The 26741-nt window shown below is 43.2% G+C and overlaps 1 protein-coding gene across 1 annotated transcript; it reads right to left on the reverse strand.

Annotated features, from left to right (window-relative positions):
- Positions 1-900: 900 nt before the first annotated feature.
- On the reverse strand, positions 901-25791 carry enpp6 (ectonucleotide pyrophosphatase/phosphodiesterase 6). Its single transcript, XM_041991003.1, has 8 exons — positions 25456-25791; positions 11199-11378; positions 8592-8703; positions 4475-4616; positions 4216-4395; positions 2788-2925; positions 2587-2710; positions 901-1497 (listed from the first exon to the last, which is right to left on the reverse strand). The coding sequence occupies exons 1-8, from the start codon at positions 25712-25714 to the stop codon at positions 1283-1285; spliced, it is 1350 nt and encodes a 449-aa protein (XP_041846937.1). The 5' UTR covers positions 25715-25791; the 3' UTR covers positions 901-1282.
- Positions 25792-26741: the final 950 nt, after the last annotated feature.

A 26741-nucleotide genomic window follows, 5' to 3' on the forward strand; every position in this document is an offset into this window, starting at 1 on the left:
TCCGAAGCCCAGCCGTTTGCTTTTCTTGTCGCCTTTTACTTTCTGATTTGTTTTTTGGTCTAACCTCGGTGTGTAGGGAGATTTTATTCCGAACATCAGATGTAGATCCAGAATCCTGCAGCAGTGGAGCAAACCTGTTCTGTAGTTGCATGTCTGGTTGTTGTGGAGAGGATTTGTTAGTTTTCCTTTTGATAACTGGCCATGACTGTGTCTTGCTAATGGGAGAGGTTGAGGATGTGCTTGGTCTGGATGGTAGAGCAGGCCAGCTGGTCGCGTTGCTTATCTCAGCAAACTGGGCTCTGCCCGTTACTCGTCTTCCCATTTCCCTTTGAGATGATTTACTCTTTGGCTTTGCACCAAGAGCATTCCAGGGAAGACAAGGAGTGAAAGAGTTATTACCTTGTACATTGTCCTCCTTTTTCTTTCCAGCTAAGTTTGTGCTATTTAGCCGTGTTAGCACATTCTTGTCCACTGTGTTTTTTATTAAAGGCAAAGTTGTTTCATTTCCACACAATCCATTCACTTCCACATTTACCTCAAGCTGTTGAATCTTTGTTTCCAGCATGTTGATCCTCTGTAGAAGTTTGTGATAGTCATCTGTAGTGAAGGGAGGCATCTTGCAGCTAGTTAGATTTAGCTCCTGAGTAACTGTAGATAAGGCTTCTGCTATTTGTAGGCCACGCTGACGTGACACTGACAAGATTGTAAGAGTCTTAAAAAATAGTAGTATCCAACCAAATCTACCACAAAATACAGTCCCGGTGATTAATAAGTATCCAGGAGCTGTTGCTCATAAGTTTCTTGATTAAAAAAATAAGAATATTGACAGAAAAATGCAATCAGATGAGAGCGAAGCAGCAAGCGTTAGCAGGGGACAGAAGCAGCAAGCAAAAATAAGTATACAGTCTGGGATCATTTATTGGACCAAATATCAGTTCCAATATTTATATCTAATCATACATCTTCCTATTGATACACATATTATTCAAAATGCAGTGAGCTCCCACACTAAAGTCACATTTTACATTAAAAAAAACCCTTACAATATATAATTAAAGAGCATCATTACATGTTAACTATATCAGCTATGGTTGCAAAGTTCCCCTTTTTCTTTTAAAATGTTGAAAGCATTAACAAATCAATTAATCACTGGTAAGAAAAAGGTGGACATTAGTTTAGATTTTATTTACATCAAAACACAAACACTGGAGCAATGAGCTGGTAGAGATGTGAAAGCTCAGAGGATTGTTTGTATCAGCTGTTTCACAAATAGCTAAGTGTTTTAATCCCATACAGTCAACAGTATTCCTAATAAGGCACCAATGCAGCAGGTCCAGCAGGTCACTGGAGGGATTGGATCATGAGAACCACTCAGAAGGTACTCTATCTGCGACCAGGACCCGTTATTGGGCAACGGATCCACTTCTAGTGTCCAGCACATCAGGTTATAGATGTCCACAGCTCGAATTGGAGCAGCCCGAACATTTTTCTTGAAGTCTGGATGAAATGGAGGAAAAATCCAAACTCAGATTTTTATCATCTTATTTTTACACAAATTCAATAAAATAAAATAAAATAAAACAAACAAACAAACAAACAACAACAACAAAAAAAAACAGAGCAGCAAAACATGATACTTTAAGAATATCCAACCAGCAGCTTTAGACATACAGGAACACACTGGAGTGTGTTAACTACTAAATAAAATAACATTTCAGCAAACACATACATTCCTCTGGGATAATAGAGTATGCTAAATTTTTCATTACATATACTGGGAAATTATTACGGATTAAATTGGGGTTAGTCACACTGGTTTTGGTCAAAGTCAGTAAGGATTCAAAAGCGGTGGATTTCACACTTAAAAATACTGCTATATGAAAGAAAGGTTCAGTAACTTTTGGTTAAAAACACTTCAAAGAAATAAACAGGTTTTAACAGTGAACAGTGAAAGAAGATTTCACACTGGTTCAAGTCATTTTCTGCCTACTTTGGATTCTTTTTAGACTTTTCGTGATGAGTTTCTATGGCAACGAAAGAGCTGTTTAACAGTGGTCAATCTCTCCAAAACCAAGACAATCAGCAAAATAACACCAAATCCTAAAGGAGTTAAAGATGAAGAGAAGATGATGCAGGGCTGGAGCGAGGCAGAGAAAAACGGAGGAGATTCAAACCATTTTTTCCAACTTTCCTAACGCGAGATCGCTAAGATCATGGTCAAGCTCAAGGTGCTAACATGTCTCAAAAAGAATCCAGTGAGTGCAGTATTATGTTGTACATTATGTGTCCGGGATGGAGACGGGGAGTTATTGAAGATGATGAAGAAGTGCAAGGACTAGAGGAAAAAGTTAGAAAGCAGCTCTGTATGGTTAGGAATGAAAAAGATGATCAGCTTCAAGTTCAAGGGAGATCAGACTGATGGAGGTCTGGACAGAGCTAATGAGCTGAACAACGGAGTTGAATTGGACCTCTGCCTCTGCTTCCTTCAGTCCTCAGCTCCGGCTGTTTCTCTGAATTCCCTCTGCTACTCTGAAACAAGCTGCTGTTTTATAAAATCAATCAGCATTAGTTAAAGCAACTTCTCACCAGGTCCTGTTGCCAAGAAAAATCCTCTCATGTCAATGAACTCATTGTCATAACCATGCCAGCCGTTCTGCCATGCCTGGGGTTCTTCAGAGTCGTTTTTCCAGTATGGGAGCCTGGACTTGCTCTGTAGACAAGAAAACCCTCCATGAAGGCCTCAGCTGGTCTTTAATGTGATGTGTAGGAGAAGGAGGAGCAGCTTACCTCGGCGATGAACCAGCCCGGTTCAGCTACTAGAGTCAGCGGGGAAACAAACTTCCCTCTTTTATAGTGGAAGCGTTCAGGAATGTCCTGTCTGCCATAGACCTGCATGTTAGGAACCTGGGACAGCGCCGAGTACACCTGGAAAACACCCTGAACATGTCAGACAGCACCGGCACTCTTCAAATTCTAACACTGGTTGGTCAGAAAAACACACCGGACTTCAGCTGTCAGCTGTCCATCAGTCAGTCAACTGTCCCTCAGTCAGTCAGCTGTTCGTCAGTCAGCCATCTGTCAACTGTCCCTCAGTCAGTCAGCTGTCCATCAGCCAGCTGTTCATCCGTCAGCTGTCCATCCGTCAGTCAGCTGTTCGTCTATCAGCTGTGCGTCTCTGAGCTGTGCGTCCGTCGGTTGTTCATCAGTCAGCTGTTCATCCGTCAGCTGTCCATCAGTCAGTCAGCTGTCCATCCGTCAGTCAGCTGACCATCAGCCAGCTGTTCATCCATCAGCTGTCCGTCCGTCAGTCAGCTGTTCGTCTATCAGCTGTGCGTCTCTGAGCTGTGCGTCCATCAGTTGTTCATCAGTCAGCTGTTCATCCGTCAGCCGTCCGTCAGTCAGCTGTCTATCAGTCAGTCAGCTGTCCATCAGTCAGTCAGTCAGCTGTCCATCAGTCAGTCAGCTGTCCATCAGTCAGTCAGCTGTTCATCAGTCAGTCCACCTCTTTCACCTGTTTCATAAGTGTTGCATCACTTCTAGACTTCCAGTCTGCGTCCTGCTCTGCTGGAATGAATGACCAAAACTTACTATTCACACTGACTGCTACATGCTGGCAGCAGACTGTCCACCTTTATTTAGCTGAATGTATTTTATAACATGGACATTTTGTTTTTAACAATGACACAACATATTTTAGTGGTTGAGGTTCTTATTAATATCCCTCCTCCCTTTCTCGTGGAAATCTTGTTCTTAGAAATATTAATATCGACCGTGCCTCTTTATTTGTTTTTGCAAATAGCTTTATTGTGCAGAAATGTCTCACATTTCACATAATTTCCTTGGTTTTATTCTGCAACGTTGGTGTTGCGGTTTCCTGTTTTTCCAGATTTTGTGCGTATGGCAGGGTCAGAGTTGCCGCGGAGTTAGGAACATTCTCCCACCACGTTTGGTTTTTATAAATCCCAAACACGGACTAGAATTGGCATATGCCGTTTTTTTCTCCTACGCCAGCTTGATAAATGAGGCCCCAGGTGATTTCTAAAGGGTGAGTAAACAGGACCTTATATATGGTCAATGAGTATGCGGCTAAATGTAACTGAGCTGGAATGATCAGATACATGAAGCATTCGTCACCAGATCATTCTGACTGCTGACTGAACCTGGTCATTGTTTTATCTGACCTTCATCATCATTATGAGAAGACATGAATCTTACCTGCTGGTACTTGTTGTTTTTGGGCCACAGACTGACCACCGGTCCTCTGTCCATCATCTTCTGGATGTCTGACATGTTAATATGTTTGTCTAGCTCTATGACCTTCTCCATCCAGTGGATTCTGGTCATACCATGGTCTGAAAACAGCAGCACATTCAGCTGCTTCATCATGTTTAGGTCCTGAAACAAAAAAGATGGTGGTAAGCCACCAGGAGGAGGGCTGGAACCTGGTCATGGAAGATAGAAGGGGGGGTTTTACTTTCATTTTGCTGGTCAGCATCTGCATGGCGGAATCCAGCTGTTGGACAGCTGTTCGGACCTGATGAGAGTCTGGACCGAAATGATGACCCTCCACATCAATTTTCTCATAGTACACTGCAGCCATGTCGGCTTGGCCTGACCTGAGCAAATACAAACACACCTTCATGTCTCTGCTTCATGAAGCTTCATCCAGCAGTTTTAACTGCAAACCAGCAGAAACCGACAGAAACCTGCAGAAACCAGAAGAAGCCGGAAGAAACCGGAAGAAATTAGCAGAGACCGGTGGAAACCGGCAGAAACCTGCAAAAAATCTGCAGAAATGAGCATAGACTGGCAGAAACCTGCAGAAACTGGCAGAAACCAGCATAAACCTGTTGAAATTAGCAGAGACCGGCAGAAACCAGCAGAACCGGGCAGAAACCAGCAAAAACCTGCAGAAACTGGAAGAAACCATCAGAAATTGGCATTAACTGGCAGAAACCAGAAGAAAACCAGGTTTTATAAGATGGCGGCGCACATGGATGCAGCAGCTTACAGCTCCCTATTCCAGTGCTCTTTTCTCTTTCTTTTTCTGTCGTTTTTCTTTCTTTTGTGCACGACTGGTCATGTGAACATCCCGTACACCCGCCAGATGCTTTTGGATATCAAAAACCAACACCAGATATCTATTTCGAGTGACTTTCACCACACGCACAACATTCCAGACGACATAGCAAGACCACCGGACTCTCCGTGGATTGTCATCGGGTCTGGAAGGCGGCGCAGACGGAGGAGGGAGAGGAAGCAGAAGCGGGGCTGCAGGTCTGGCGTTATGCTACGGCTAAGAAAACAACCTCACAAGCCACCTCTTCCGAGCCTGTATCTCTCCAACGCCAGATCCCTGGTACATAAAACGGACGACCTGGAACTGATTATCACTGAAACCTGGCTTCACCCGGACATACCCGATGCTAGCATGCAGCTATCAGGCCGAACTCTGCTACGCTGGGACAGGACTGAGGACTCCGGTAAGAGCAGACGAAGGGGGCTCTGTATGTATGTGCACGACAACTGGTGTAACAACGGGACAATCATAGACCAACACTGTTGTCCGGACATAGAGTACATGTCTGTTAGATGTCGGCCTTTTTTTCCTGCTGAGAGAGCTGACTGTTGTTATCATCACAGCTGCGTATATCCCACCCGACGCCAGTGTAAACACGGCGCTCTCTCTCTTGCTAAACACCATAAACGAACAAGAGCGGGCTCATCCCAACGGTGTTCACATTATTGCAAGGGACTTTAATAAGGCCAACTTAAAGACTGTACTCCCGAAGTTCTACCAGCATGTTAAGTGTGCTACAAGGGGGGAGAACACCCTGGATCATGTCTACACTAACATAATGCATGCATTCCAAGGCCGTACCCCTCCCCCACCTCGGTCAGTCAGACCATCTTTCCCTCCTGCTTCCCCCAGCCTACACCCCCCTCAGACGTAGGAACAGGCCCACCACAAAAACTAACAACCTGGCCTGAAGATGCACTCGCCAAACTCCAAGACTGTTTCCAACAGACAGACTGGGACATGTTTGAACAACAGGAGCTGGAGACACTCACAGGAACGGTACTGGACTATATTCAGTTCTGAATTGGGAATGTGACTGTGGACAAAACCATCAGGGCTTTCCCTAACCAGAAACCCTGGATGACCAGCCAGGTCCGTGCACTCCTCAGAGCCCGGGACGCTGCCTTCAGGTCAGGGGACAGAGCACTGTACAGTGCTGCTCGAGCTGACCTGAAAAGAGGCATAAAAAGAGCCAAGGCGGACCACAGGATGCGCATAGAGTCCCACCTGTCCAGCAACAACACTCGGGAGGTGTGACGGGGCATACAGGACATCACCAACTTCAGAGGTTGTGATGTGTCGACAGCAGATCAGAGCGCAACACTGGAAGAGGAGCTAAACTGCTTCTTTGCCCGGTTCGAATCTCAGCAGCATGCATCTGCTCCAACCATGCCCCCACCCCCACCCACACCCCCATCTGGCTCCCGCACCACCCCACTCACCATCCAGGAGCACGATGTCAGACGGGTGCTCCTGGCAGTGAACACTAAGAAGGCTACTGGCCCAGACAGAGTACCGGGCAAGGTGCTCAGAGCGTGCGCCCACCAGCTCGCCCCCACCTTTACCAGGATCTTCAACCTCTCCCTGGATCAGGCAGTCATCCCACACTGCCTCAAATCTTCCATAATAGTCCCGGTGCCGAAGAAGTCTCCCATCACCAGCCTGAACGATTACCGACCGGTGGCCCTCACTCCGTTAATCATGAAGTGCTTTGAGAGACTTGTTCTTCAGCACATCAAGTACCATCTCCCCCCAGACTTCGACTCCCACCAGTTTGCATACCGCGCGAACAGATCCATGGAGGACGCCATAGCTGTAGCTCCTCACTCTGCGCTGAACCACCTGGAGCAGCAGCAGAGCTACATCCAGATTCTCTTTGTGGATTACAGTTCTGCGTTTAACACAATAATCCCGGACAGACTATGCACAAAACTGGACACTGTTGGCCTTCCCCCTCTCACATGTGCCTGGATAAAGGACTTTCTAACAGACCGACCCCAGACTGTGAGACTAGGTCCCCACCTCTCCTCCACCTGCACGCTGAGCATCGCCTCCCCACAGGGCTGTGTGCTGAGCCCCCTCATGTACTGCCTCTACACCCATGACTGCAGGCCGGCCCACAATGACAACCTCATCGTCAAGTTCGCTGACGACACTACAGTGGTCGGACTCATCTCCGGGGGTGATGAGGCTGCCTACAGGGAGGAAGTTCTGAAGCTGGCTGCTTGGTGATCTGAGAACAACCTCGCTCTCAACACCAAGAAAACCAGGGAGATTATCATCGACTTCAGGAGGTTCAGCACAGACCCAGCCCCACTCTACATAAACAGCGAGTGTGTTGAGAGGGTCCACACCATCAGGTTTCTTGGTGTCATCATCTCGGCCGACATCTCCTGGTCAGAGAATATCACGTCAATCACCAAGAAGGCTCAGCAGCGGCTACACTTCCTGAGAGTCCTCAGGAAGCACAAACTAAACTCCAACCTGCTGCTGACCTTCTACCGCTCATCCATCGAGAGCCTGCTGACATACTGCATCACAGTATGGTACGGCAGCTGCACTGTAGCAGACAGGGAGAGGCTACAGAGAGTTGTAAAGACAGAACAGAAGATCACTGGCTGCCCTCTCCCCTCCCTGATGGACATTTACACCTCCCGCTGCCTCAGCAGAGCCAGAAACATCATAAATGACAGCTCCCACCCTGGCTCTGATCTGTTTGCCCTACTGCCCTCTGGGAGGGGCTACAGGTGCATCAGGACTAAAACAAACACACTCAAAAACAGTTTCTTTCCAAAAGCAATAACTGCCCTGAACTCCTGTGGGACTTCAAATGTGAAATACTTAGGACACTAACGACATATGTGCAATACTTTCTGTCATGTGACATGTACAACATATCATGATACGTGCAAGAATACTTTGAATGTGCAATATATTTTCTGACTTGAATATGTTTCAGTGTAATTTATATATTTTCAGCTTGAACACTATATACATGTATAGTATACAGGTATATACATCATACTTATATCTGCAAATAACTCAAGGAGTGTGCACATCTGTTTATTTCTGTAAATATTTTATACCTTAGATCTTTTATTTATTTATTTATCTTCTATACTGCTCTCTTTGCACTGACATTGGTGATGGCTTGATCTCATTGTATATGTGTATAATGACAATAAAAGGCATTCTAAACTGGAAGAAATTTGCAGAAACTGGAAGAAATCTGCAGAAACTGGAAGAAACCTGCAGAAACCCGGAAGAAATAGGTAGAAACCGGCAGAAACACTGAAAATCGTGTCAAATAGGAACGTTGAAGAAACCACCATCATGTTTTAACAAAAGAAAAAGGTAATTTAAAAAAACATATAGCCACTCTAAGTCAGCACCTCTCACATAACTGACCTCTATATTCATGGATCACCTGTTTAAGTTTATGATATGGCATCATGTCATCTTACGGACATGAAATGAAAAATGAATGATTGATCTGGGCAGGTCTTCTTACCGCAGGACAGTGAGAGCTTCACTGATGGATTCTCTAAGTTTTTTCTCCGATGGGTTGTAGACATACTCCACACAGTATGTTGGACGGACGCCCAGAATCTCCACCTCACAGCCTGAAAACACACCAAATTACTCCATGATTTATTCATCTGATTATCTGATCATGTGACCATCTGATCATAAGGGCCATTGAGACAGACTGCATCTCTCTACTGTCTGACCTCATGGTCCAGGGCTCCAGACAAACTTTTTTTTACGAGTGGCACAGTGGCCCCTAACTTAAATTTTTAGGATTGAAAGCAGAAAATTTAGGGGTGCACACAGAAATCCTCTCATTTTTACTGTAGGTCAGCCTTTGTAATTTGGTCTCCTTGTACACTGAGCTTGACTGAGCCACATTTGTGACATCAATGCTGGGTCCCTCCATACTTCTTCTAATTAGGTCCTCAACTTTGTCGTCATCATCATCCCCTAAAGGGCATGGTATGACTTGTCCATGTAGTTCCTGGCAAAAGACAGCTTCATGGACTCCAACAGGACTTGGCACCTGCACACAGTGCCAAAGTAACCAGTACCTGTTATAGGCAATATGGTATCCCTGTTCTTAATTGGCCAGCAAACTCGCCTGACCTCAACTCCCAAGGAGTTTTGGGAGATGCAGATTTGGTTGCTGGAACAATGACAGAATCTTCCCAGAGTAAAGGGACCTTATGAAGCTGGAGGAATGTTAAAATTCTTTATCGGCCAGCTGGACAGCACAGTTTTTAAGGACCTGACCTCTAATGCCATCAGGACCAGGACCTTTCCTCTCCACGGAAAAGTTTAACAGTGTTGCTCCTTTTGACAACAACACTGCTCTGAGAAAGACAATATTTTTAAAAATGGATAATTTTTCACTAAAATCACTAACATTAAAACGATTAAAAAAAAAACTTCAGTTCATTGGAAAGCACCAGATCAGGCCTTCCATTTAGGGAGACATGACATTTCTTTGGTGGCATCCCTATCATGGATTTCATCCCCTCCCATGCAGAGCGAGAGCTGCTTGCACTCTCCACCTTGTCCTTGTACCTGTATTTTGCGAGTTTGAGCTCCTTTTTTAACTGTTTATGAAGATCTCTCTGTTGTGCAATGTCAAAAGGCAACTGTTTCTTTAGTTAGTTATATTTTTGACAGTTTGTGTTTCCCATGGTTTATTGTTTTGGAAAAAAGAAAAATTGATTCCTCAGACCAAACCGGAACCAAACGTTTCTCTGGCTTGTTACTCGTCAGGACAAATTTGTATGACGAAACTAAATAATCCACACTGTGGTCCGACATTCGCAGCGGAGCTCTGGTTAAAGACCTACATGCGTCTTTCATGGATCCAAAACAGAAATCAAGACACTTCCCACTTGCTGGTCACTGTGGGGTCTCTGTCAAGGCGATGGCGAGCTCCAAATCCGTCAATTCCTAGATCTGATTGGGGATCCTGCTCTTTAAGCCAAGTCTCCGTCAAGGCCAAAAGACAGGTGTCTCTATACTCTGTCAGATATTTGACTTTGAAGTCAAGTTGAAGCCCTGAAGTTCATCCACTTTATTCCAGAGTGACTGAACATTTGCTAGGATGACAGTTGGCAGGGGCATCCGACGGTGGCCCCTTCAGCCTCTGGCGCAGTCCACCACGTCGCCTCCTCTTCCTCGTTCGCCTCGATCCAAACGACCAGCTCTGATTACCCGTGGAAGGATCCAGCCGGTAGATCACCGGGGATACCGTTGCCGAAGAATCCACAATGCCGATTCCGGAGTCACGGAGCAGGAGTAGGAAGTCACGGCTATACTGAATAAGTTTCCCAAAAAGTGGAATAACAAGAATAAAAATTAAGAGGATGCCCACCATACTAAGGTAAGTGCCTGTCGCCATTTCCTTTTTTATTCTTAAAAAATGAAAATGAAAAAAACATACAAAACATACAAAAACATCCACTCAGCCAAGCTAGCACATCATCCACACTGCTTCTGCATGTCGCCAAGACCACTGCCACACCCCTAGAGTGCATCATGCATTGTTTGCGGGTTTATTTCGTGGGAACATAATAAAGTCATGTTTTTATTTTTGCTTTACTATGCTGAAAAACTTAATAGGTTATAACAGTTAAACAAGTCAGGTGCAAACTACATATATAAGCATATGCACTGAGTAAAAAGTTCTATTATTTGATCAGCTGTTAGGTTGTACCGCAGTTTCTTCCTGAAATCCGCCCCGTCATCCTACCCTCTGTTAGGATCAAGATAATCCTGCTTTTTGGATCAAAGTTATCTGAATTTTACTCAAAAATTTTAAACAACCCAAACTGAAGGGTTTATCCGGACAACAACCAGGACTGGATTACGTGATCCAAGTGGATTTCAGAATCCGGATTTTCATTTTGAACAACTCATTTTCAAGATTTGATCATATCTGATAACCGAAATCTGATCGGATTACGTTTAAACAACCGGGCCCTGATGATCTGATCATGTGACCATCTCATCATATGATTATCTGATCATGTGATGATCTGATCATGTGACGATCTCATCATGTGATTATCTGATCATGTGATCATGGTAGGGGATCGATGCTCACCGGGCCAGTAGTACATGTAAACCTTCTTTCCCAGCTTCTGCAGGGTGACCCAGAGCGGTTCGGATCCATTCCACCACAGGGGTAACCGGCTGTCCTGATTGGTCCCAATCAGAAACTCCTTGTTGGAGACTTCATCCCACATGTAGTTTCCTGTCATCTGATGGACGTCACAGTGACGGCCTGAGAAAGAAATGCCAACAGAACATGAGCCACGTATTCTCTCACAGTATTTACAAAACTGCTGCAGCATATAAACAGTTTTACAGATATTTTACCCTTTTTTTTATTTTTAAACCAAAAGCCTGTATGGGGCCTCTGTCTCCTGGTGACATTGTAATATATATTTTTGTGTCATCTGCGTAACTAATTTTGTTTTTCTTTATGACGTGTGCCAGTGGGAGCATGTAGATGTTAAACAGAAGACGCCCCAGGATGGAGCCTTGAGGTACTCCACATGTAATTCTTGTCTGCTCAGATGTAAAGTTACCTATTGACACAAAGTACTTTCTATTCTCTAAATAAGATTTAAACCAGTGTAGTGCAGTGCCAGAAAGTCCCACCCAGTTTTCCAATCATTTAAGTAATATATTGTGGTCGACTGTATCAAATGCAGCACTGAGGTCCAGTAAGACTAAGACTGACATTTTTCCATCATCTGTATTCAAACATATGTCATTAATGACTTTGGTCAGAGCATCTCAGTGCTGTGGTGCTGTCTAAAACCTGACTGGAAGACATCGTAGTAGTTTTGTGTTAAAAAGTAGTTTAGTTGAAAAATGGCTTTTTCGATTATACTACTTAGAAAAGGAAGAATTGAGATCGGCCTGTAGTTGCTCATTTGTGTCTTGTCTAGATTGTCCTTTTGTAGCAGAGGTTTGATTACAGCTGTTTTTAGAAGTTCTTGGAAGACGTCTGAAATTGAAGACAAGTTCACAATCTGTAACAGATCTGGCTCCAGAGTCTTTGAGACCTTTTTGAAACCTGTTGACAGGATGTCCAAGCAGCAAGAGGAGGAGTTCAGCTGACATAAGATGTCACCCAGATCTTTGCTGTTAATGGGATTAAACTGTGTCATGGTGCTTAAATTGGTGTTCAATGGACACATTATGTCTGTTGATAAACCAACCACTTATTATTATTTTGGATTTTTTCCGTGAAAAAATTGACAAACTCATTGCAGGTCTTGGCGGAACAAAGTTCAGGTGCTACTGACACAGGAGGGTTTGTTAACCTGTCAACAATAGCGAATAAGATCCAAGCTTTATGATAGGTTTTGCTAATAATGTCAGAGAAATAGGATTTCCGTGCATTCCTTAGTTGTAAATTGTAAGAGTGCAGTTTTTCTTTATACATGTCATAATGAACCTGTAGATTTGTTTTTCTCCATCTGCACTCGGCTTTCCGACACTCTCTTTTTCCATGCTTCACCAGTGTGGAATTTCTCCATTGAGACTTACTCTTTCCAGAGACAATCTTCACCTTAATAGGAGCAATAGCATCCATAATATTTAACATTTTAGCATTAAAACTAGTGACAAGGTCATTGACTGAACCCCATGGCAGGGCAGGTGTTAAAGAGAAGGCCTGGTTAAACATCCCACTCATGTTTTCAGCAATACACCATTTTGTAATCATCTCTATTGAGACATTTGTGTGAACAGGAACTGTACACTCAAAGAAAACACAGCAATTATCAGACAGGCCCACACTGCACACAGTAACCGTGGAAACGTCCAAACCCTTAGAAATCAGTGTGTGTGTCCTTTAATGTGTGTGGGCTCTGTTATACGCTGAGTCAGCCCAAAAGTTCTCCAGACTGTTACCCAGATATTTAGTCGTTTTGTCCTGAGGGTTGTCTACGTTATCCCCTCCATCCAAGCCTTGACGCGTCTGCTTAGGCAAACTGTTCCTACAGATCATGGAGTAAAGACATCAAAGGACACCCTGTTAAAAATAGTGCAGACACATTTTGGTCACATTGAGGAGGCACCCCTGTATTATCTGGCAACAATATTGGACCCGAGGTACAAGGACTGCTACTGCATCAAAGAGGCAAGCAACAGGAATGCTGTGGGAAAGGTCCTGGAGAATGATGGTACCACAGCTGGTGCTCCCCAGCTAGAACAGCCACCAGGAAAGACGAACAGGGAAGATGGAAAAAACACCCTGTTTTGAATGTTTGAGGCAATACTGGAAGAAAACTATGGAGCTGCCATTCACCAGGAAAACAGCAGAGTAGATACAGAAGTAAGTGTATAGTTTTACTCAACATTCTCTAAAGACAACTCATATTGCATCTTTAAAAGAATACCATAATGATTAGATTTTATTGTTCTGTTAACATTTAGCTCCAGTCATATATGTTGGCGCCTTGTGCTAGCGTCGACAGTGAGCGTTTGTTTTCTGCTGCTGGACATGTGATGACAGAGGAAAGAAACAGACTTGCATGCAAAAAAGAAGAGATGCTGCTTTTCATTGAAAAAATCTTTTCCTGATCCATCCAGAGGTAGAAGAGTAGATAAAAAGCTCCCCTGTAAGTGTTAAAGGAACCAAAAGTTTGAGTGTTGAGAATACAGTGTGATGTCATGTCAGGGTAAGTGCCACCTTTTTGAAGTATTAAAAAGCTTGTAGCTCTTTCCCTCTCTCTTTTTGTCTGTCTTTCATTCAGTTGAATGGGACTTTAGACTGAATTTTTCTTACTATAGATTCCATAGTATGGAATGCAATTTTCAGTTTGTTTACATAGACAAGTCTTGCTTGTGTCAGTGCACTATTATTTTTAAGAATGCACTTTTTCAGATTGTGTTTACATATGGTAGAAATGTTTTAATCTAACTTGTGTCAGTGCATTCATTTCCTATGTTTTTTTAACTTTTTGAACACACTTTTTCAGTTTGTAATCCCAATGCATTTATTTGCATCAGTTCAAGGTGGTTCAAGGGGGCTTTATCTTTATATCACTAAGCAATGCACCTTATTTAAATTGGTGTGCATTTGAGATACCAAATAGTTCAGTTTGATATCTTTAGACAACATTGTTACAGTGTTGATGTCATAAGCTTAAGTGTGTTTGTTATTGGTTATCGGTATCTGCCTTTAGTTGCTGAAAGTTATCGGTATCGGTTTAAAAAAATGGTTATTGTGCATCCCTAAGGAAAAGCAATAGAAAAGACCTCTAACATAACAATAAGCAACCAAACGATACCATACGATTGTATGCTTTATAAACATATCACAAAACCCATCACATGACACATCACTGGAAAGCCCAGGATGTCCTCTACATAATACTATAGGGCTTGATAGGGTAACACCAAATACTTAAGGAAGATACAGGTGAACAAAATGTCCATCATAAAGAACATAAATGAATGGGCTGGGTCTAGAAATGCCAGGTTCATTAAAAAGGCAACAATACATCTATAACAGACATGCACGCGTTTGCTGAAAGGGTGTGTAGGAGTCGGCAACAACCAGGCTGTTAAAAATTTAATTGCAATAAGGGAGGACAGACCTAGGTACATAATGGTTCCTGCTAAAGAAAGACAGAAATTGATTCCACCTAATAACAGTCTGCGTGGTATCACCTGTGATGGGATACTGGCCAGAAGTATGACTGTCTCTACTATGTCTGAAGTATTGGAAAGTGGAACAGGCTTTGCACAAAAGAATTACTGGCTGGATTGGATTGAAAGTGCTCAGACGTGGGTCACCAGGACCCCCTCTGGAGCAAGGCCTGGAGGTGGGGCATGGAGGCGAGCGCTTGGTGGCCAGGCCTTTGCCCATGGGGCCCGGTCAGGCTCAGCTCGAAAGGGTGACATTGGCACCCCCTCCCGTGGGCACACCACCTGCAGAAGGGCCCATAGGGGTTGGGTGCAGTGTGAGCTGGGCAGCGGCCGAAGGCGGGGACCCTGGCTGTCTGATCCTCAGCTGCAGAAGCTAGCTCTAGGGACGTGGAATGTCACCTCTCTGGCAGGGAAGGAGCCTGAGCTGGTGGACGAGGTTGAGCAGGTTCAGCTAGATATAGTTGGACTCACCTCGACGCACAGCTTGGGCTCTGGAACCACTGTCCTCAATCCGAGTATCTCTACTTCTACCTGAGTAATGGGTGCGAATAGTTTTGACTCCACTGGACTCAGACTAAAACAGGAATTAAAACGCCACAGGGCTGACAGGGATGGAGATGAACACTGGCACATGTTGGCTTTAAAACAACAGAGTGGGAGGTGTGGACCCCCCCAGTCCCGCAGGGATGTGCTGATGTGTGTGTTTTCATGGAGCTCATTCTCCTGCTGAAAGAATGACACGTAAACAGACCAGCTCATTGGCCTCCTCTGACCCCCGGACCGGTCGGTGCTGCTTGGTGCTGACTCACATTTACTTCAACCTCAATTTACCAAATTTGCTTCAGAATTATACCAAATTCTACCAACAGAGCAACAGACAACAGCACCACCCCGCCTCCCTAAACATACTGTAGGTCACAATGACTATAATTTTATATCAAATGTTAATACTGAAAAACAGGGACACACTAGACTCCCTTTATGAAGTGCTAAAAACTGTCACATGATGCGATGATGTGACTTCAGCTCTCCTCAGTACACCCCGGAAATCTGGCCACTAAAAAAAGAGATATATATATATATATATATATATATATATATATATATATATATATATATATATATATATATATATATATATATAAACAGTTATCACAGTTAACAAATGAATCATATTAATCATGATTAATCACCATTCTTTTCCTGAAATCTGCCCGTGTTTACTGTATTGTAGCAGCAGAAAGAGCCGATGCTCACTTGGGTTTTTTTTCCCCCATTTTTACATTAGATGATCACTTTAGTTGTAATAATTAGTTCAATATTATATAACATCAAGACCTTATAAAATATCTCATCTGTGCCCCCTTTTTCCTGGTCAGTGCTCCTGCCTGGCCCCCATCTAAACTTTTCACGCCCCTGCACAGCTGAAGTATAAACCCTGTCTACCACCAGAAAGCTACTGTGTTAGAGAAGGTCCTGGTCTGATTTATATCCCAGAAGCTGGTCATAACTTCTCTCACCACATTCATGATCCCTAAATGATCACACCTGTGTCTCCAACAGCTGCACAGCAGCAATGATTTAGAGAAGACGTCTCCATGCTTCCTTTTGCTATTTCACTCTCACTACATGTCTAGGACTTATCTATCTTCATGGATGTGAGTATGGCTGTCTGATGACTAGTAGGTTTACAGCTGTTCACTCACAAACCTCATTAAAACTGAACAGTTCTAAACAGAACAGAATTCTGAACAGAATCTAAATGAAACAGGCTGCTGTTAACACGTTTCATTCTTCAGCTTCAAGTGCCAGTGACATGGGTCTGATCGACATGAGACTGATGAATTTAGTTTAGTACTTTAGCTAGCACGTCCAAAAACAAAAACTATTTGGTAAATATGTGCCGGCGTGAACCGTAAACTAGTTTCCTATTTCACAGCTGAATGCTAAACACACACAACAAGGGAGGCGGTACCAGCGACAGAAAAGAAGATCAGCTGATTCACCACAAGAGAGGGGAAGGAGAGGAGGAGGCTGCCACCATCACAGATGTCCGAGATCATTACAGAGGTCTGACATTATCACGGAGGTCCGACACCATGATGGAGGTCCGACACCATGATGGAGGTCCGACATAATCACAGAGGTCCGACACGATGATGGAGGTCCGACATAATCACAGATGTCTGACACCATGATGGAGGTCTGACATCATCACAGATGTCCGAGATCACTGCGGAGGTCTGACGCCATCACGGAGGTCCGACATCATCACATAGGTCCGAAACTATCACAGAGGTCAGACACCATGAAGGAGGTCCAACACCATGATGGAGGTCCGACATCATCACAGATGTCCGAAACTATCACAGAGGTCCGATACCATGAAGGAGGTCTGACACCATGGCGGAGGTCCGACATCATCACGGAGGTCCAACCTCATTACGGAGGTCCGACATCATCACAGAGGTCCGGCATCATCACAGAGGTCCGAAACTATCACAGAGGTCCGAAACTATCACAGAGGTCCGACACCATGGCAGAAGTCCGACATCATCACGGAGGTCCGACACCATGATGGAGGTCCAAAACCATGGCGGAGGTCTGACACCATCACAAAGGTCCGAAACTATCACGGAGGTACGACAACATGACAGAGGTCTGACATCATCACAGAGGTCAGAAACCATCAAAGAGGTCCGATACCATGAAGGAGGTCTGACAGCATCATGGAGGTCCGACACCATGGCGGTGGTCCGACAACATCACAGAGGTCCAACATCACAGCTTACGGCAGTCGGAACCGGTTCATGAGTCATGCAGTAAGTCTTGCTGGTCTCACCGGAGTGAGCAGGAGTCTTGCTCCATATCGTCCAGCAGAGCCGTTGTACATCTTTACGCGCTGGGGAGACGTTTTATATCATACCATCAATGTTCTGAACATGCTACAGGTGGAAACACCCTGACTGACAAGCATGTTTCCACGTCAACCACGTTATTTTAATAGTAATTATTATTAATCTGTTTGGAACATGCTGGCAGCAGACTGTCGCCTTATTTAGCCCGAATGGATTTTATAACATGGAAGTTTTGTTTCACAATGACAGAACATTTTTCTGGTTGAGCTTCTGATTAATAATAAACATAAACTGATGAGTGTGAGCATGCGCTCTCTGGAGTATTGATATCAAATATGCGTCTTTTTGCAAATAAATTTAATATCTAACATGTGGTGTGAAAGGTAAAATTAGATTCTGCTCACATCTTTCACATCATCTCCTTGACTTTATTCTGCACAGATGTCACCGTTTCCAGTTTCTCCAGATTTTGTGCATATGGCAGAGTCAGAGTAGCCTTGGAGTAGGGTTGTCACGATACCAGAAATTCAGTAGTCGATACCAATACCAGTGAAGTTACACAATACTCGATACCTAATTCGATACCACGGCAAAAAAATAAAAAGACTAATTTATTCAAGATATCCAGCATCTTTATTAAAATATTAATCTGTTTACATTGTAGAAACTTGAACAGATAAATAATAATAAAATATATACCTTGGTGCTTACAAACTGTGGTTACAGCTAATCTTGTGCTATAAATTAGCCACTCCATTGTACGGGCTTGTCCTGAGTTAGTTACATACAAATTACCAGATAAATGTCAAATTAAAATGTGCCTCGGTAAGGCTCCGTTGTGGTCCGCTAGCAAAAACTTCGTAAAGTTCTGCTCACCTTGAATTCTTTGTATAGATCCGGGTGCCTGTCTTTAAGGTGCTTTGCTAGATTGGACGTGTTTCCTCCTTTCGTATTGAATCCCTTTCCACATCTTCGGCAAATTGGGTTTTGGGGATTTATTATGTCCCCTTTGTCGTTTGGCCTGAAGCCAAAGTACTTCCATATGTGGCTCCTGGTTCCCTTTTTTTCAACGAGCTGAGGCGGAGCAGCCGCTCCCGCTGCACTCGATGTAGCCATCTCCACCCAACTGTTTAGCTAGCAGCGGGTGGATGTAAACATCTCTTACGTCCGTTTCCTTCGGTACCATCGGTACTACCGGTACCATGAAAATACAAGTACCGACAGTACGACAGCAGTGCTGGTACCGACTTGGTACCGAAGTACCGAGTACCGTGACAACCCTACCTTGGAGGTAGGAACATTCTCCACTTTTGGGATTTTATTAATCCCAGAAGTTGACTAGAACTGGTGTACACCGGTTTTTGTACCTACACCCTAGACCAGCTTTATAAATGAGACACCAGGAGTTTAAGAAAATCAAAGGAGAAGTGGAGAATCACAATCACATTCTCCACTTCCAGGATAAATGTCTCGTCCTCGATGATGAGACACCCTGACTGGTTAAAGACTTCATGTTTAAGTGGTTCAGCAGCGCAAGTCTGCAAGGGAAAAGGTGGAAGCTTTTACAGCCTGTGTCCAATTTCCTGTCTGGCCCTCTGAACTGCTGAGTCTGACACGTTCTGGATGCGTTCTACGTCACAAACAGACTTGGCGTGTATGATTAACACGAGCTGTTACAAGGTGCTTCTGACGCACCATGGTGCCTGATGAGACTCAAACCGTCAACTAAAACGGCCAAGAACAGCTGCAGAGGCCGTGGTGCACATGCAACGGGTGGAAATTGGGGATCAGCCAAATGAAATGGTCTCATTGGGTCCAGATCTTGGACTGATCCAGATCTGAACACTATCCAGTGTTTTTTTTTTTAACAACACTGTTGATGGAAACATGACATGATGTCACAGTTGGGTCCAGATGTCACGTGGTGTTTAAATAAAGCATCACGTGACATTTGGAGACATGTGAAATCCTGTAACAGATGTTACCGGTTCCAGACTTCATACATGATGTTGGGATTTATGTCCTGGTTATTAAGCCTGTATCTAAGTTATATGTCTAAAACTAAAGAGTCAAATCAGCTTCTTAATGTTAAGACAAAAATCCATGTAATCCTGGATGGAAAGTGATGATACTGAAAGATCATCATGATTAATTAACCATGACGTTTGATATGTCTGTCTGTCCTCTTTGACACAGAAGACATGGGGAGTTTGATGAGGCCATGTTTTCTGTGTCTGTGCAGTTGATAACTACTAATCATTGGTTATTTACTTTTAATATCTTTGCTCCAAGGACTCCTGCAGAATTAAAGTGATTCACAAGGCTGGTACAATCATTGGACACAACCTGGAGACAGTCAGAGACAGGAGGTCTCCATCATGGACAGTCCATTGGACAGACTCAAAGTTAGAGATATTCTGCTTCTTGTATGATGTCAGAATTAACCTAATATCCACTATAATCTTTACAGGTGAACTTAATTAGACTTTTATCTAAACATTTCAAGTTCAAGTTCACGTTTATTTATATAGCACATTCCTGCAACCCTAGTTGCCCAAAGTGCTGAACAATAAAACAACTACAACAAAAAAAACAGAACCAGACTGGGAACGGCAAACTGTTGCACAACTTTGGACAAGTAACTGAAAAAGCTCCGTCACACCTGGATCTGAGCCTGTAGGACGGGACCCTCAGTTGGAGCTCGGTGGGAGACCTCCAAGCCCTGGCTGGACCGTGCTGGTGCAGCAGCTCTGGCAGGTACAAGGGAGCCAAACATTTAAGGCTTTAAAAACAAGTAATAAAACTTTGTGCCGGGAAATCAATGCAAAGTGGCAGCAGAGGCAATGTAATGACATCACCTCCTCCCTGTAAAGGGTCATTTCCATTGCCACGGCCTCCACAGCTGTTCGCGGCTGTTTTAGTTAACGGTTTGATTCCCACCGGGGACCAAATAAACATTAAGTCATTAACCAGTCAGGGCGTTTCAGTGGTTTCTTTTTTCATCATGGACAATAATACATTTATTCTGGAAGTGGAGAGTCATAAAATTCTCCAATTCTCCTGTGATTTCATGATCTCACAGATCCAGCCAGGCAGACTTGCGGGTGCTCCACACCTGACTATCTGATCAGGAAGGAACAGTCTGTTGTTGGCTGTAGACTGATCGTCCTGGAGGAGGTGGTGGAGGAGAGGATGCTGGCAAAGCTGCTAGCAATCATGGACAATCCCTCTCACCTCCACAAAATACTGGACAAGCTTAAGAGCATCTTCAGCAACACTCATTCAACCCGCTGCTCTGAGGAACGATACAGGAAATCAGACTTTACTACTCATCTACCTCTGTCAGAGCCACAATTACACACCTGGTCTAATCCTATATGTCACCTTTTGCACACACCCATCACATTGCAGTTATGTATCCTTGCATACGTTGCACATGCTAAATATATGTATATATAGGAAACATTCATATGTGTACCTATAGTATTATTATTAGTATGATTATTACTATTCTTATTGTCATTACTATTGCTATTATTATTATTATTATGATTAGCATATATAGTTGCTGCTACCATTATATACTGTTATTATTACACTACTACTTTTACTATCATTATCATCTCACAAGTGACCTTAAGTGTATTTATTCTATTTTTCTACTTTCAATATTTCATCTTATCATATTTTTGGGTATTTTGTGTATTATACCGGACTGCTATGACAACTTAAGTTCCTCTTGGGGATGAATAAAGTCTGTTTGTCCATCCATCCCTCACTGTAGACTGACCCGGCACAGAGGTTGGAACCAAACCGCGGCACAGCCGGAATGCGGCGCACACGCTCCCGGTGTGAATTGACCGGCAACAGAGGTCGGAATGAAACCGCGGTGAAGCCGGAACGCGGCACACACGCTCCCGCCCTTTGTTGCAGGTCATTCCTCGCTCGCTCTGACTCATCTTTCCTGTCCAGCTCCTGTTGAAATAAAGACCAATATAGCCCAAAAATCCTTAAAAAATAAAACAACACTTAACTGACCTGCCGATGGAAGTTTAAAGAACTATCACAACAATATTGTTCCCCAGGGTTTGATAGAGGACCAAGAACACTCAGCACCGTTCAGAAGCTCAGAACTTCCAAAGACCACAATTTCATTCATTAAAATGAGGAGAAAACTTTTAAATGCACATGTACAACTGTTCATTTATAGTAATATTCAGTAATATTTAGGAATTTCTGGCAGAACGTGCTGTTCTCTAACAAGATGAAAAAAATAAAGAACAGAAAGTAAAAAGGCATCAAAACCATGAATGGACCATTAAATGTTCTGATTCTACGACAGCTTGCATTTAAACTGTCCTCTTCATCATCCTCTTCAGACATCATCACACCCAGACCAATGGGTTAAGGGCCTTGCTCAGAGGTAAACTGAACAGGGTTGAATTCAGTTGCCAGCCCGAGAACTTGAACCAGAGCCATGGCCACCTGTGAAACTACAAGACTACCTCGTCCCCTATTCAACCTGGTGAGGAAAGAACGGGAAGAACGTGTTCTGTGTTCAACAATTAGACCAAAGTTCAGCACCTTGCTGTGGTCAAACATTTATTACAACACATTTATGCTTAACTTAGTAGCTCAGCTCAGAGAATTTCACATTTTTATTCAGTTCTCTACTTTTCTATGAATGTTGCCTATGATGTATACACACACACACACACATATATATATATATATATATATATATATATATATATATATATATAATAGAGCTGCAACTAATGACTATTCTGATGGTTGATTAGTCACCGACTATTAAAACGACTAGTCGACCAATTGGATTATATATCATAATTAAATGGTTCTTATTTCACTTTCAGCATTTAAATCTTGCATGAGGTTGTTAAGTAAGTCTGACGTTCCTCCTCTTTAAATAGTCGAGCATTGCAGACGTACTTCCGTGGTACACAAGGTCCGCTTTACAAATCTCACATGAATTTATTTTATAAGTTTATCCCAGACTTTTGACGTCTCCTGGTCCGCCGCCATATTTTTCCCCTGACGGACTTTATTGTGCACGTGCAACTCTCCGCAGAGATAAAAAAAAGGAAGACGATGTCTCACTCTGTAGTTTTTTTTTTTTGCCAACAATAGTCGACAGCTAAATTCGTTGTCGACTATTTTTTATTATCGACAACGTCGACTAATCGTTGCAGCCCTAATATATATACACACATATGTAATCAGGAGAGAGCGGGTTTATTAAAATGAAGAGATGTTTTCTGTCTGGAACTTAAGAAAGAAGAAGAACCAACGTTTCTCTTTGTCAAAATACATGCAGATGGACAGAACATCATAATTTTTGGACGGGAAACTTTTTATGTATTATTATTTTTTTAATAAATTCGGCTTTAATTTATGCAAGACAGCAAAGGTAAGACATGTTTTCTGACTTTTACAAACATGCAGCATAAATCGGGTCTTCTTCTGCCTCTGGTTCAGTGAATCTTGGTCATAGCGAGATGAAACTTCCAGCTGTGGAATCTGTGAGATGTGAGCTTTCAGTAGAGGAGTCGTTTGTTTGTGTTCTGACCATCGGGTGGACACGGGGAGACATCATCTGTGTTTACATGTTTTTCGGACTCTGTGCACAAGGTCTTTGAATTGTTTGTTGTCTTAACTGTGTTTGCTGGAGATAGAAATGGTTTTACTGAGCTGGTAGCTGAGATTCTGGACTTTCTGTGGATACCACACATGTTTAGAGTTACATCTACAGACATGACGCTACACCTGGAAACGAGATGTTAACCCCTTAACTCCCGGTAGAGGAGGCTGCAGGTGCAGGTGCAGTCAAGCTAAGAATGAAAGGTTAGATAATTTATAGGCCAAAAATCTGGATAATGAAGCAGTGAAGGTGCATGGATGGAAGTTATTGTGCATATTGTGAATATTTCTCTCTCCTCACCATCTAGAAGCTGTGAGATTCTAATCCTGCTTTCTGTCTGTTCACCTGATGCTGAAATTCATGTCATGGTAGACAACCAGCTGACCTTTAAGGACCATGTTGCCTCGGTTTCCAGGTCTTGCCGATTTGCTCTACAACATCAGGAGGATCGGACTCTACCTGACTGAACACACAGCCCAGCTCCTGGTCCAGGCTCTGGTCATTTCACACATTGACTACTGCAACTCCTTACTGACTGGCCTGCCTGCATGCTCAGTTAAACCTCTGCAGATGATCCAGAACACAGCAGCACGTCTGGTCTTCAACCAGCCCAAAAGAGCTCATGTCACTCCGCTGCTAATCGCTCTTCACTGGCTTCCAGTTGCAGCACGCATCAAATTCAAAGCTCTGCTTCTGGCTTACAAAACAATAACCCAAACGGCTCCGGTCTACCTCCACTCCTTAATCCAGAGCTACACTCCCTCTCCACAGTTACGCTCTGCCAGTGAAAAACGTCTAGTGCTCCCACCACAAAAAATCAGTAGCTAGACTCTTCTCCTCTGTTGTCCCCCGGTGGTGGAATGATCTACCAAACTCCGTCCGATCCGCAGAGTCCTTATCCACTTTTAAGAGCAAGCTAAAGACTCAGGCGTTTAAGGAGCATTTCCACACTTAGCTTAACTCTTCTATTCAGAATGAGTTAGAAAGATTTGTCCAGCTCTTTGGCTCAACCAGGTACTGAATAAGCTGCGTGCACTTATGCCCAAGATGATATTGTTCGATGAAGTCATGATCTTGTATTTAAACAAAATGATTTACAAAGAACTATAAAACAAATTGCACTGCCTCAAGCACTACATGACAGCAACTGGACTCACAGCAGTCTACCACTTAATTATGACGTTCCATCTAGTTTGAATTCTTGCTTACTCTCAAATGTAAGTCGCTTTAGATAAAATAATAGAATATAGAATATATACATACACGTATACACATATATAGACATCATCGACAGAATTTAAAGTTTAGTCTCCCAGAAAGACCAAGAGAAACTCCTCCATGCATTCATCTCCAGTAGGCTGGATTACTGTAATGGTCTTTAACAGGACTTCCTAAAAAGAGCATTAAACATCTGCAGCTCATACAAAACAAGTTTTAACAAGGACTACGAGATCTGAACACATCACACCAGTTTAACATCTTTACACTGGTTTCCAGTTTATACTGGTTTCCAGTCAGTCACAGAATAGATTTTAAAACCCTTCTGATTGTTTACAAATCCCAGAATGGTTTAGGCCCAGAATACATCTGTGATATGTTCAGAGAATATAAACCTAGCAGAGCTCTTAGATCCAAAGACTCTGGTCAACTAGTCCAGACCAGAGTCCAGACTAAACATGGAGAAGCAGCATTTATCTGTTATGCTGCAAACAAATGGAACAAACTGCCAGTGGAGATTAAACTTTCCCCAAATGTAGACATTTTAAAATCCAGGTTAAAAACATTTTTTTCCTCATGTGCCTATGCATGAACTCTGCATCCTAACTTTTTAACTCATCTTGCTTTTAAACATTTAATGTTTTATTATTTTATTGTGATTCTTGCTGTGTTGCTGCCTTTTACTATTTCTATATTTGTAATTTTTATTTGCATATTTGTAATGCTTTTGTTTTATGTAAAGCACTTGAATTGTCCTGTACATTAAATGTGCTATACAAATAAACTGCCTTGCCTATATATATATATATATATATATATATATATATATATATATATATAAATCTTTACACTGGCTTCCAGTAATCTGATTCTGAATCTAAATCTAATTCGCACGTGCCACCCTTTACCTTGTTTCCTCCCATTAAAAACTCCAGAACCAGATCCGAGCCTACCTGTCATCAGAGAGTAGTAGTTCGGGTAGGACAGACTGGGGAAGTCTGGCGTCATGTAGTCTACCTTCACCCCGGACTCCACAAGCTCCCTAAATCCGGGCAGCGCGTGCAGGTCGTCCATGTAGTCGTAGCGGAACCCATCGATGAGGAAGACGAGCAGCGGACGAGCCGCCAGAACCTGCTGCGGCTCTCTGAACAGGACCAGCAGGACCACAAGCAGGAGGGGAGAGAAGCGCGCGAGCGTCAGTCCCGAGGACATCTTCTGACAACAGGTCCAGAGCTCACTTCTCCTGAACGAGTTCTGGTTCAGCTGTTAGCCGCTGATGGAGCCTCTGACTCCGCCCACGTATAATCTGATTGGTTAGAGGAGTGCTCCAACTTTTTTTGTTTTTAACCTTGTCCTGTCCAGCGTGGCAGCAGAATGATTTGTGAGCGTTATGGGTATGAGGCTCGGCTTGATAATCTCTCTCTCTCTCTCCCCCCCCCCCCCCCCCCCCCCCCTCTCTTTTTTTTTGTCTTATTAATTTGGAATTATGGAATTAATGTAGGGGAGATCAGGGACAGTTGTTTTTGACATTTCAGTCTCTAACTTCGAGCTCTTTTAACCCAGTGTGTTCAAACGGCTATGCAAACTCACTTCAAGTGTCTGCTAATAAATGACGTGGAAACTGCCTGCGCAGCACCAACAGAAAATGTATGGCTTGATCCCAAACACAAGGAATGAAATGTTACAACTCCCCATAGTCAAGGTCAGCTGGAAGATGCCTTGGGGTGAATTGTAACATTATGAAATGAGACCCTAACTTTTATGTTAAAGATGCATCACGTAAATTTCCAACCAATTTCTGGCCAGCAGTGTCCTAAAGCTGATAAATCACACTAAACTTTTTCTCTGATTCAGCAAAGAAACGCAAGAAGACATTATCGGAGGAAGAGTGGAAAAGAAAGAGAGAAAGGGTAAAAATAGACACAACAAATGGGTGTTTTCTGTTTCCATGTCTTAATACAGTAATAACAAATGCAGAAAACAATATGCAACAGGCTTTTGCGGGCTGAAGAGAGCGCACAGTACAGATAGGATATAAGATGGATGCTGGAGGAGGTGCTTCACTAGGAACATTGCAAAAGTTCTGTCGTGAGTCTTTAAACTACACTAACCTCTAAATCACCTTTGGTTAAACCAAAGGTGTGAAGATTTTCTGACCCCCCCCAAACCAAATGTTGTCATTCAAATCACATTTTCTAATACGTTACAACCTACCCAATGAAAGCGTGTTACAACTGTC

The sequence above is a fragment of the Melanotaenia boesemani genome, chromosome 7 (genome assembly GCF_017639745.1).
Source record: "Melanotaenia boesemani isolate fMelBoe1 chromosome 7, fMelBoe1.pri, whole genome shotgun sequence".
In the NCBI taxonomy this organism is placed as follows: Eukaryota; Metazoa; Chordata; class Actinopteri; order Atheriniformes; family Melanotaeniidae; genus Melanotaenia; species Melanotaenia boesemani.

Excerpts from the sequence above, each read along its gene's own strand:
- enpp6 (XM_041991003.1), bottom strand. The coding sequence starts at position 25,714 with ATGTCCTCGGGACTGACGCTCGCGCGCTTCTCTCCCCTCCTGCTTGTG. Across the intron at positions 4,396-4,474 it reads TGCTGACCAGCAAAATGAAA|GACCTAAACATGATGAAGCA; the intron begins GTAAAACCCCCC and ends TTTTTGTTTCAG. Across the intron at positions 2,711-2,787 it reads CGGGCTGGTTCATCGCCGAG|AGCAAGTCCAGGCTCCCATA; the intron begins GTAAGCTGCTCC and ends TCTTGTCTACAG.